General features: G+C 43.7%; 1 protein-coding gene across 1 annotated transcript in view; it reads right to left on the bottom strand.

The window, feature by feature from the left end:
• The window catches only part of Dhtkd1 (dehydrogenase E1 and transketolase domain containing 1), a 45,698-nt gene extending 44,585 nt beyond the window's left edge, over positions 1 to 1,113 (bottom strand). The window contains exon 1 of the mRNA XM_041630758.1: positions 935 to 1,113. Coding sequence (XP_041486692.1) covers positions 935 to 1,088 — 154 coding nt within the window. The 5' untranslated portion in view covers positions 1,089 to 1,113. The remainder of the gene's footprint in view (positions 1 to 934) is intronic.
• Between the last annotated feature and the right edge of the window lie 11,125 nt (positions 1,114 to 12,238).

The raw sequence follows: 12,238 nt of genomic DNA, 5'->3' as shown, positions 1-12,238 counted from the left end.
CTAAATGGGGGCTGGAGAAATGGCTGAGTAGTTAAACAAGCATAGTTGCAAAGGATCGGGGTTAGATTCCCAGCAGCCACATGCTGGTTCACAGTATCTGTGCATCCAGTGCCAGGGAATCCAATGCCTTCTTTGGACATCAGGCATGCACATAGTATACATATATGCATGCAGGCAAAACACTTATACACATAAATAAATATGAAAGTTATATAACAAATAAGTAAATGTAAAAAAATTTAAAGATGCCAACAGTTTTCTCTAATAACCTGCATTTTTCTACTGCATAAGGACAAATGATAGAATAACTTAACTTTGTAGCATAAACCAAATACTCGAAATCATTCTTGGACACGAGATTGCAAAATAGTTCCAAAAACTGATTTTCGCGTTGGCTAATTACTTCAAAACCTATCAGCCACATGGTTACAAGTTCAGCAATTAAAGCGAAAGGTTAGCTAGGTCCAAGGGCAAATAATACCACTGTTGTCTAGATCATGTACCAACTGCCCTCCTGCAAGTAGCACAGAGATGTCATCTGTTGGCCATGCAAATATATTGTCTGGTTAAGAGCTGGGAGATCTTAGAACGTGTGTCTTTTCACAGAACCATCTCCACAAAGGGCTAAATTCCTACGTGTTGATGGATGAGGAATGGAAAAGAGAAGCTGTTCCCAAACTAGGATCCAACAAAAAAGATGGGGAGACTACGGAATACAAAGCCCAGGGATGCCCAATTGTGGAAGCTAGACAGTGGGGTGACCTCGACACTGACAACTCCCACACCTTCCTCCTACCATATCCTCAGCTCTCCCAGGCAGCGATCCTTCACAGGCCAGAAGTTCCCAGGCGCCCAGTACCCACTTTCAAGAGCACCCCACCACACGCAGTGCAGGTTGGTCCCTGCCCTCCCAGTGTCCTGCCGCACCCCTAACCTGAGGGGCGTGTACGGTCGCCTCGGGGCTCTCCGCTCTCGGCCTTCCTAGGCCGGTAGCCATAGACGCCCCTCTCCGTCTGGTAACCGCGCCGGAAAAGCGGGACAGCTAGGCAGAGGGCTCTCCTTGCAGCTGCCATAGTGGCCGGAGCCATGTCAGTCTGGGTCCGAAAGAATGGAAGAAACGGGAGCTGCAGCCAAGGCGAGAGAGATGGTCGCAGGAGAGTGAGAACCTGAATGCACCACGTGAGGCTGAGGACTCGCCCAGGGACAACGCCCCCGGGCTTCATTGGTCAAGGTGTTGGACTCTCAGAGCCAATCAGAGGCTGGAAGCTGAGGCATAGCTACGCCCAGTACCCAGGCTGGTCTGGGGGAAAGCCCAGGGCCAAAGGCCTTCTGGATTTGGACCCAGTGCAAGAATGGCAGCCGAGCAAGACTAGCTTTCTGGTATACAGTAGAGCTATATGTACATCCTGAAGTCTCCCGCCTTAAAATTCACCCTCTGCTGGAAGTTGCAGAGTACAGCAGTGTAGTTTTCCTTACAGAAAGGACAAAAAACAAGGATGCAAAAAGAAAGGATTTGGGGGAAAGAAGAAAACTCAGTTTCACCATTTTTTTTTAAAAAGTTATCCTACAAAGTGATGTTGCATTTTCCTTCATACTTTTTTCTCAATGATCCTCCTTCCTTACTCCCCTGCCCTTCCACTTTGACCCCTTTCTTCCCTCCTATATCCTCCATTAGGCTTTTTTCTGCCTTCTTTCTCTCTTCCTTTCTTCCTTTCTCTTTCTTTCTTTTGTTTTTTTGAGACAGGGTTTCTCTGTGTAGCCCTGGCTGACTTGAACTCGCTCTGTAGACTCAGCTGGTCCTGAACTCAGAAAGATCTGCCTGCCTTGGACTCCTGAGTGCTGAGATTAAAGGTGTGAGCCACCAGTGCTCGGTGCATTTTCATGGTTTTTATAATATTTTATGTCTATAGGTGTTTCCCCTGTGTATATCTGCGCACCACGTGCAAGCAGTGCCTGTGGAGGCCCAAAGAGGGCACTGACACCTCAGGATCTGGGGCAACAAATGATTGTGAGCTGCCATGTTGGTGCTGGGAATTGAAGCCAGATCCTCTGGAAGGGCAGCCAGTATCCCTAACTGCTAAGTCATCTCTCCAGACCTTAACAATCTAGAATCTACATCTCAATGAAAAAAAAAGTAGTACTTTTCCTTCTGAGCCTGGCCTACTTTGCTCCACTTGATGTGGTGGTTTGATAGCAATGGCCCCATAAGCTCACAGATTTGAATGCTTGGTCACTAGGGAGTGGCTGTTACTTGACACGGATTAGGAAGTGGCCTTGTTGGAGTGGGTGTGGCCTTATTGCAGGAAGTGTGTCACTGGGAGTGGGCTTTGGTGGGGGGGGGGGTCTCAAAAGCTCAAGCCAGGCCCAGTGTCTCTCTCTTCCTGCTGCTTGCTGACCCAGAAATCTCAGCTACCATGTCTGCCTGTCTGCAGGCCAATGTGCTCCGTGAGGAGAATGGACAAAACCTCTAAACTGTAAGCAAGACCAATGGAAAGCTTTCCTTTGTAAAAGTTCCGATGGCCATGGTGTCTCTTCACAGCAATAGAACATTGACTAAGACGCGCGATAGTTTCTTTCACCACAAATGACATGATTTCACTCTTCATGGCTGAATTCTCTTTCTCTCTCTCTCTCTCTCTCTCTCTCTCTCTCTCTCTCTCTGTGTGTGTGTGTGTGTGTGTTAATAACTTTTTTCATTCGACACCTCATAGGCTGATTACATGGCTTGGCTATAGTGCATGCTGCCAAGTGAACACAGTGTGCAGGTATCTCTGCTAATATGCTGTCTTCAATACTTTCAGGTTTATACTCAGGGATGGTATTCGTGGATCTTGCAGTAGTTTATTCTTATGGTTTGTTTGGGAATTTTTAATTACCGTTATATTGGTGTGGAGAGACACTCCAACCAGGGCAACTCATAAAAGAGAACATGTAATCTGGGTCTTGCTGCCTGTTTCAGAGAGTTAGTCAATGACTCTCATGGCAGGACTATGGCGGCAGCAGGCTGACAGGATGCTAGAGCAGTATCTGAGAGCTTCTAGCCTGATCCACAGCATGAGGCAGAGAGAGAGTGTGTGTGTTGCGTGGGCTTTTGAGCCCCCAAAGCCCACTTCAGTGACACACCTTTTCTAACAAGGTCATACCTCATGAACCCTTTTAAAACAGCCTATGAACTGAGGGCCCATGAAGGTCACCGTCATTCAAGCTATTACAGACCTCCAGACTCACATACTCATTTCCATACTGTTTACAATAACTTATATTCCTCCTAACAGTGCGTAAAGGTCCCTGTCTTTTCCATCCTTGCCAATGTTTAAGCATTTTTCTTTTCTTTTTCTTTTTCACTCGTTGCTTTTTGAAACTAGGCCTTACTCCAAAATTCAAGCAAATTACCTCCCAAATGCTGGGATTACAGGTGTAATTACCACACCTGGCTTTTTGTTATCTACTTCTTTGATAATAATGTGTTTTCCATTCTGCCCCAGGTCTGGCTAAAGATCCTGAGTACTTTTAAATGTATTTATTAGCCATTTATACTTATTCTTTTTGATATGTTTAATTTATAGGCAATTTGTTGGTTGGATAATTTGTTTTCTTGTTTTGTTATCTATATATTCTGAACATAATCCCATGTCTGATAATATCTGACATAGATATTCCTCCCATTCTGTTGACTGTCTCTGCCCACTGGCAACTGTTTCCTTCATTGTTCAGATCCTTTTATTTATTTATTTATTTATTTATTATGTATACAATAGTCTGTCTGTGTGTATGCCTGAAGGCCAGAAGAAGGCGCCAGACCTCTTTACAGATGGTTGTGAGCCACCATGTGGTTGATGGGAATTGAACTCTGGACTTTGGAAGAGCAGGCAATGCTCTTAACCACTGAGCCATCTCTCCAGCCCCCTCAGATCCTTTTCTTTTCTTTTCTTTTTTAATATTTATTTATTTATTATGTATACAATATTCTGTCTGTGTGTATGTCTGCAGGCCAGAAGAGGGCACCAGACCTCATTACAGATGGTTGTGAGCCACCATGTGGTTGCCGGGAATTGAACTCAGGACCTTTGGAAGAGCAGGCAGTGCTCTTAACCACTGAGCCATCTCTCCAGCCCCCCCTCAGATCCTTTTCAATCTGATGTAATCCCATTTGTAATCCTTGTCTCTGGGCCTAAAGAAAACTACAAAATACTCAGGCACTCAGGCACTAAGCAGTAGGACCTAGGGCACTTAATGTCTTCACTGTGTCCAGGGCACCAGCCAATTATTTTCCCTGGAGTAGCTTCAGTTGGTAGGTTAAAGCGAAGAGGCACCTGAGTTTGGTAATGCATAGCTGTGATCCCAGAACTCAGGAAACTGAGGCGAGAGGATGGCAAAGTTGAGGCCAGCCTGGCTTACATGGCAAGACTCTGTCTCAAAATAGCAGCAAAACAAAAGTAAAAAGCAAAGCAGGCAGGTACATTCCAAGTCATGCTGTAACTGAAGGATGGCCACTTGGAGTTCCTGGGCAAATGGTGAGCAGTCCCTTTAAACAGAAGAGCTGGGAAAGCAGGGACTCCAGTCTGGGAGCTGTGGGAGATGCCTTAAAGTTTTTATATCTGCTCACCAGCTGGCTCCATTGTGGTGGAGTCTACCAGATACTCAGGCATGGATAACTCAGTGTTGCTTCTGATTGAGGAAGTTAAACTTGGGATGCCAAGGCTTTATAAAATTGTACTCACTCACTTCAGAAATACATCATACCTATAAAATACATGGATGTGGCCGGGCGGTGGTGGCTCACGCCTTTAATCCCAGCACTTGGGAGGCAGAGGCAGGCGGATCTTTGTGAGTTTGAGACCAGCCTGGTCTACAAGAGCTAGTTCCAGGTCAGGCTCCAAAATCACAGAGAAACCCTGTCTCGAAAAACCAAAAAAAAAAAAAAAAACCAAAAAAAACATGGATGTGAATATATGTATATGAAATATTAAATGACAAAGATTGCTATTGTTTTTGCTTATCTATTACCCCACAATTTAGAGTCTTAAAACAGAAAATATATATTACCTCAAATTTTCATAGGTTAGTACATCAGTTTATCTCAGCCTGTCTGGCTCAAGATTTCTTAGGAGAACTCTGTTAAGTAAAATTTCCATTCATCTGAAGGTTCAACTGGAAAAAGATCGATTTCCACATTCATTCATTCCCACGGACACTGGGAGGACTGAGTTCTTTGTGGGCTCCTAGATAGTCTGTTGCCATGTAAACCTCTTCAAAGTGCACTCTAAAGCAGCACCTTTCTTTCAGCTTTTGAAAAATATGTATTTTCCAGGTATGGTGGTGCACACCTTTAGTTCCAGCACTTGGGAGGCAGAGGCAGGCAGATCTCTGAGTTTGAGGACAGCCTGGTCTATAGACATAATGCTGGGGTGGGGGGTGAAGGTGTTTGGAAAAATACCTACATGTAGAAAATAAATTCTAAATGTTAGCTGTTATTATATTGCTTCAAAGTAGAGAAGAAATGTACAGAAATTGCCCCATATTAAGTACCTAAAGGATAGCAGTGATCGTTCTTAGCTTAATATTGATATTGACTTTTTAATGTGAAAACATTAATATGAAGTGACAAGTATATTTAGATGAGTCTTTCATTAAATAGGAAACAATGGATTGACTCTTCCTACAGATTTCATGGGGAAATAGACTATTGTGCCTGCAGTGTAGTACCTTCCAGAAGAAACACATGCTAAAAATAATAACTTCACCTTCTGACACATAAAGTGAGGCTGTGAACTATTCCCTTGGAAAGAACTTTTTCCCCTGTGACTTTTCTCAATGCAGCACTCTGAGTTATGAAAACAACCCCTTTGCACCTTGATTTTAAAATACTTGGAAGCAATGATAACATGTTGCTCGAAACAAAAACAATGGAGCTTAAAGTTCTAACTTTAGAACTAAAATAAAGCACATGAATCGCAAAGTTACAATGACTTGGCCTTTTCTAGGAGCCACCAAGTCTCTGCAGCCCATATGGAAAACTACAGGTGCATGCACCAGGCCCAGTTAAAATTACGATTGTTGTAAAAAATCTCATTTATAATATACTTTGTAAAGAGATATTCTTTCCAAAACTGCAAAGAGAGTGTTTAACTCTCAGAAGGCTGCCTGCTAGAGTTGGTGTTGACAAGCTGGCAATGAGCAGGCTGTGAAAGAATTTACCTGGGGGCTGGAGAGATGGCTCAGAGGTTTAGACCACTGACTGTTCTTCCAGAGGTCCTCAGTTCAATTCCCAGCAACCACATGGTGGCTCACAACCATCTGGAATGAAATCTGTTACCCTCTACTGGCCTATAGGATATATGTAGGCAGAATACTGTATACATAATAAATAAATCTTATTTTATTTTTTTAAAATATTTATTTATTTACTTATTTATTTATTATGTATACAATATTCTGTCTGTGTGTATGCCTGCTGGCCAGAAGAGGGCACCAGACCCCATTACAGATGGTTGTGAGCCACCATGTGGTTGCTGGGAATTGAACTCAGGACCTCTGGAAGAGCAGCCAGTGCTCTTAACCTCTGAGCCGTCTCTCCAGCCCCAATAAATCTTATTTTTTTTTAAAAAAAAGAATTTACTGACATAGAAAAAGGCAGAAGTAGAGTATATTAAAAATACTGAAGCCTAAGGCAACCATCTCTAAGATCAAGGCTAGCTTGGTCTATAGAGCGGGATCCAGGACAGCCAGGGCTACAGTAGCAAAACTGAACAAGGGCATTTGAGGGGTGAAGAGAGTACCTTTACAGACAGTCAGGCAGGGTTTCAGAGTCATGGCGCTGGGTGTTTTAGAAGTTAGGGAGCGGGACAAGGATGGGCCACTAGGGAATCAAACTCCTGATGATCTCTTCCTACTCGTTTTTATTTTATATGCATGGGTGTTTTGCCTGCATGTATTTGGCTGTGAGGCCACATTAGATCCTCTCGAACTGAGCTGCCATGTGGATGCTATGAATCAAACCTAGGTTCTCTGCTTGAGCAGCCAGTGAGTGTTCTTAACACCTGAGCCATCTCTCCAGCCCCTGTGCACACTCACTAAAGAGTGAGTTCTCCATAGTTATGCCGGGATACCCTAAGGCAGAGTGCAGCCAGGGCTTGCTAAGGTTCACTTCTTCAGACCCAGGTTGGAGGCAGCAGGTACCGTGCTCTGAGCCCAGCTTGTTCTGAAGCACAACAGCCTTTTTCTGAGGCTAGAATGGCTCACTGCAGCCAACTGTCTTGGAATGGCACCCATAAAATCTACTCACTGTATTAAGTGATCAAAGTTGACAGCTTTCTGGTAGTTCCAGGGAAGGGTCAGTAGCTCAGGATCATCTTTGGCTACATAGTAAGTTTGAGGCCAACTAGGCCTACATGAGATCCTCCTCTGGTACACGAGTACACACACAGAGAAACACCCACATGGAGAGTCGGCACGGGTGAGAGAGAGGGCACCCCAACTGAGGCCATTTGAGGGATAGTCCTGAAGCTGAAGAGCTATTGTCAGGTGCCCTGTCCAGATGGCAGCAATTCTAGGGGGAGGCACCACGGCCTATCAGACTGAGGACCCAGAGCACATTTGGGCCCTACAGATGGCACTTGGAGTGTAGCAGTGAAGAACCCGAAGAACTGGAGGAAAGAGGCAGGTCTGGTAGGCTGCTCCCACCAGCCCCTCAAACAAGATCCTGGACAAGAAGCTGTGGAAATGGCACCAGTGACTGAGGAAGGCATCGTTGGTCTTATAGTTGGTGATATCCAAGGCCAGGATCCAGGCCCTGGGGTTTCATTACCAGACTCACCGTTAGAGGGAGGATGAAGATGCACAGGGAGCCTTAGCCCCAAACAGGCACAGAACAGATAAACCTGGTGAAAAGAATGATGTCTGGGGGATGCCTGCCTGCACCAGGGCTCCTGTCTGGATTCATGGGAGAGATATCAGTGAGATGATACTGAAAGCCCTTCAAGCCTGGTAAGCACGTCCTGCCTGGATGTGACCATGCTGAGTGCTTCCCTATCTGCCTACATCCCAAGCCCTATCTCCACTCCATTCCAGAACCAGATTGATCACTTACCTGTATGTAACACCCCCTTTTCATCTTCCCATCTCCCTTTTAAAGGCAAAACAAATTTCTGAGAGATCCACTTTATTCAGTTCTATACATATGTTGACATTAGCCCCAGCCTTAGTACATGTCACTATGGGGAGAACAAAATGTCTGTCTCTCTCTCTCTCTCTCTCTCTCTCTCTCTCACACACACACACACACACACACACACACACACACACGATAAGGTATGTCTTTAATTGCTTTGGAGATTTTAGCTCTGAATTGTGTATGGACCATTTAATCACAGATAGCCCACATCAGGGACCTAGCAATGCAGCTAGAAAGTTCAATAGTGAAGAACAATTAGATGGTAGAAAACTGGCTTTCTCACCTTACCCATCTGACTGCCTGGTTATTCTGTGGTACAAAATGAAATGATACTGATGGTTAGAACTGATGATTACACTCACAAACCTTTGCCATTAGTGGCAAACATACCATTAGTGGCTACAACAACAGAAAACTCTTCCTCTCCACCCTGCCCTTTCATTTCAATCTTTCCCTTCAAATTCATTATCTTGGCACGGATTCCTAGTATTTGGAGTAAAGGGACTCAGGTGCACTGGTTCCTAAGCAGTGTTAAAACGAAGAAAGTTGGGGAAAATTACAGTACTATTATTTAACCAAGATGTGATAGATATGTAATATTTTCTCTGAATTTGACAAATGCAAACAGACTAGACATTGTTGCTGTATTTATTGGCTGTATATACTGTATATAGTCATTGTACTTAATATATATAGTTTTCTCATATTAGTTATAGCTTTCTTTATTTTAGACAAAAAGGGGAAATATAGTGGCATTTCAATTTCATTTTAATAAATGAAGCTTGCCTGAAGATCTGAGAGTAAAACATCCCCACTGGTCAGCCTTACAGACCAGGTAATGGTAACACACACCTTTAATCCCAGTAGCCACACCAGTTGCCATAGAAACTGGGCAGTGCATGACTTTAATCCTTGAACTAAAGAGGATTATAAAATGGGAGGAGACAGCTCTCAGTCACAGTCTTATTTTGAGATTCCTGGAGGCAGGATCGCCATTTCGGACTGAGGTCAAGGTAAGAGCCAGTGGCTGGCTGCTCTGCTTTTTGGGTCTTCAGGTTGAATCCCAATATCAGTCTCTGGATTTTTATTAATTGTGCTTTTGCCCTGTTTCAAAAATAAACGGGGAGTAATTAAGGAAGACATTTGGCATCAACCTTGATCCTTCTCATGTGCACTCCCACACATCTAAAATAGGATCGAGGAGAAAGTCCTTCCTAATTTCCCTCCTAGTCTACAAACTCCCTTTTACAGGCACCCATTGCCTTTGCTTTGTGTTCTAACTTAGAATGTCTCTGCTTCGACTCAGGGCACCATATTCTCCCGCACTTCCGAGTCTGTCCCTTCATTCCACCACAAGGAGCTTGCCTCTCCAGAGGCCTTTTTGCTCTCTTCTCTATCATTAGATCTTTCCCTTCTAGTTGGATCATTTTAACTAGAACATATTCGACATTTCTCTCTCTCTTCCTTTTGGTTTTTTAAGACAGGGTTTCTCAGTGTAGCCTTGGCTGTCCTAGAACTTGCTCTGTAGACCAGGCTGGCTTCAAACTCAGAGATCTTGCTTCTGCCTCTCAACTGTCTGGATTAAAGGTGTGTGCCCCCACCACCTGGCCATTTATCTCATTTTATCCCAGAACTCGGGAGGCAGAGGCAGATGGATTTCTGTGAGTTCCAGTCTTGCCTGGTCTACAGAGTCAGTTCCAGAACATGTTCCAAAGTTACACAGAGAAACCTTGCCTCGAAAAACCAAACCAAACCAATCAAACAAAAGACATAAAGAAAAAAATAGGGATAGAGTGTAGCCTTGTGGCTGAGTACTTATGGAGCAGGTACACTACACTGGGCTTGATCCCAACACTTGGTTACAAAAATCAAAATTCCAAATTCTTTTATGGCTATGTTTTTCCTACTGGTCTTCACAGTAAAATTCCCCAAATATAGATCCCTCCCCCATCTCCGACTTAATCTTCAACAATCCTAATATAGTCCTATCATTTTATTACCCTGCCCCCTGCAAGGCCAATATGGTTTCTGAAATGAGCACGTCTCATCATGGTGTTCTCCATTTTCTCAGGGACACTGACAGCTACTCACTTTCCCTCCCTGAAACATTTCTTCCTCTGCCTTTCATGACACCAACACTCTTACTGGTTTTCCTTTTTCTCCTTCATCTCCCATTTACAGACCCAACCTTTATATATTTAGAAGTTTCTCTGGGACTAGTCTTGAGCCTTCCTCTTCTTGATATTTTCTTGGGCAGTCTTACCCATTTTTATGATTGCACAGATAGTCCCGAATGTAACTACGGTTCAATTTAGGGTTTTTTACTTTATGATGGTACAAAAGTAAACTTACATCCAGTAGAAACTCATGTTTGGACTTTTGATGTTTCTCTTTCTCTCCTCTCTCTCTCTCTTTTGTTTTTCGAGACAGGTTTCTCTGTGGCTTTGAAGCCTGTCCTAGAACTAGCCTTTGTAGACCAGGCTGGCCTCGAACTTGAACTCAGAGAGATCCGCCTGCCTCTGCCTCCCGAATGCTGGGATTAAAGGCAATGTTTTTTTTTTCTCAAGACAGCAAACGTTAATCTGGGTGCTAGGCACTACAGTTCCCAGTTAATTACGTAAGTACTCATGAGACAACAATATCACTGTAAGCAAATTGTGCTGTTGAGACAGAATGTTTAGTAGGTTAAGTAGGTGAAATATTTTCAATTTATGTTGAATGTAACACAGTTTGAAGATGATGCAACCCTGCTGTAAATGGAGCTGCATTCATGCCTAGTTGATGATTAAACTTTCATCTCTCGGGCAGAATTCATTGCTGTGTTTATAGATATAATTATATCTAGCTGGATAAGTCAGGCTTTAGTGTATTAAAATACTATGATTTGGTGCTAGGGAGCAAACCCAGGGTGGTCTGCACGCTAAGCAAATGCTCTACCACTGAGCTTTATCTTAGCTCTTCTCTTTGATCTTTGTGTTTACAAGGTTTCATAATAACATCTGCTAACAAGACATGGGTTGACTTGTTTAGGACGAGAGCTTGTTAGTCACTACAGGGGCAAATCTTTCCTTTTTAAAAAGTCTTTAAAATACGTGTGTGCCTGGATGTATAGATGAGGCCTGCAGAGGTCTGGAAGGGTCTCAGAGGCCCTGGAACTGGAGCTAATGGTTGGTTGCAAGGGCAACAAGTGATTCTAACTGATGAGCAATCTCTCCAGCTCCCATTTTTTAGGTTTTAAAATGGGATCCTGAGTTGGAAGCCAAGGCTTCAGGAAACAGAAGGCAATTCTCTAAGCCATATCCCCAGGCCCAATAAATAAATACTTTGTTTTGAGATAAGATGTTGCTTATGTTTGCCAGGCTGGCCCCTAACTTGTCAATCCTCCAGTTTCAGTCTCCCAGGTGCTGGTATTACAGATGTGAACCACACCGGATCTGGAGCAGGTTTAAGACAGTGAGAAAAAGCAAAGGAGAGAAATGTAAGCTGTCCTCACTTGTGTGGTGTCATAGAAAAAAAACACCTCATAATTACTTATTAATAATACAGAATGGGAGCGGTCACCTCTCTCCTTTGGTCCTTACCCTCCATGTGCTTGACCTAGCGGTTGTGTTGAACAAGAAAAAACACAGAAAAGGCACAATTTGAAAGAGGATTATAACAAAAGGGTGTTTTTTTAAATAAGGGAAGAGGCTGGGCTGTGGTGCACACCCAGTACTCGGGAGGCGGAGACAGCCAGGTCTCTCTGAGTTCAAGGCCAGTCTGGTCACAAAACGAGGGTGCAGGACAGCCAGGGCTGTTACACAGGGAAACTCTGTCTCAAAAAATAAATGAATTAAAATAAATAAATAAGAAAAGGGAAATTAAATGGGCAAAGGCTGAATAAAAAGGAGCCTAGACATCTCAAGAATCCAGGCTTGTTCTGCACCTTTGTTCCTTTGGCTACGGTCCAGCCGGAGCGGAGCCATATGCACATCCTGGCAGATTCACAATTTCAACAAAGATTGGCGGTCAGACGTACAATTACATTCACTTAGGAAAACGGTCGGTCGAGCAGTTGATAACGCA

Source organism: Microtus oregoni, unplaced genomic scaffold, assembly GCF_018167655.1.
Source record: "Microtus oregoni isolate MIOR12 unplaced genomic scaffold, Mior012 000035F_ref0000213, whole genome shotgun sequence".
Taxonomy (NCBI): Eukaryota; Metazoa; Chordata; class Mammalia; order Rodentia; family Cricetidae; genus Microtus; species Microtus oregoni.
This window is presented reverse-complemented; position numbering and strand designations above follow the sequence as displayed.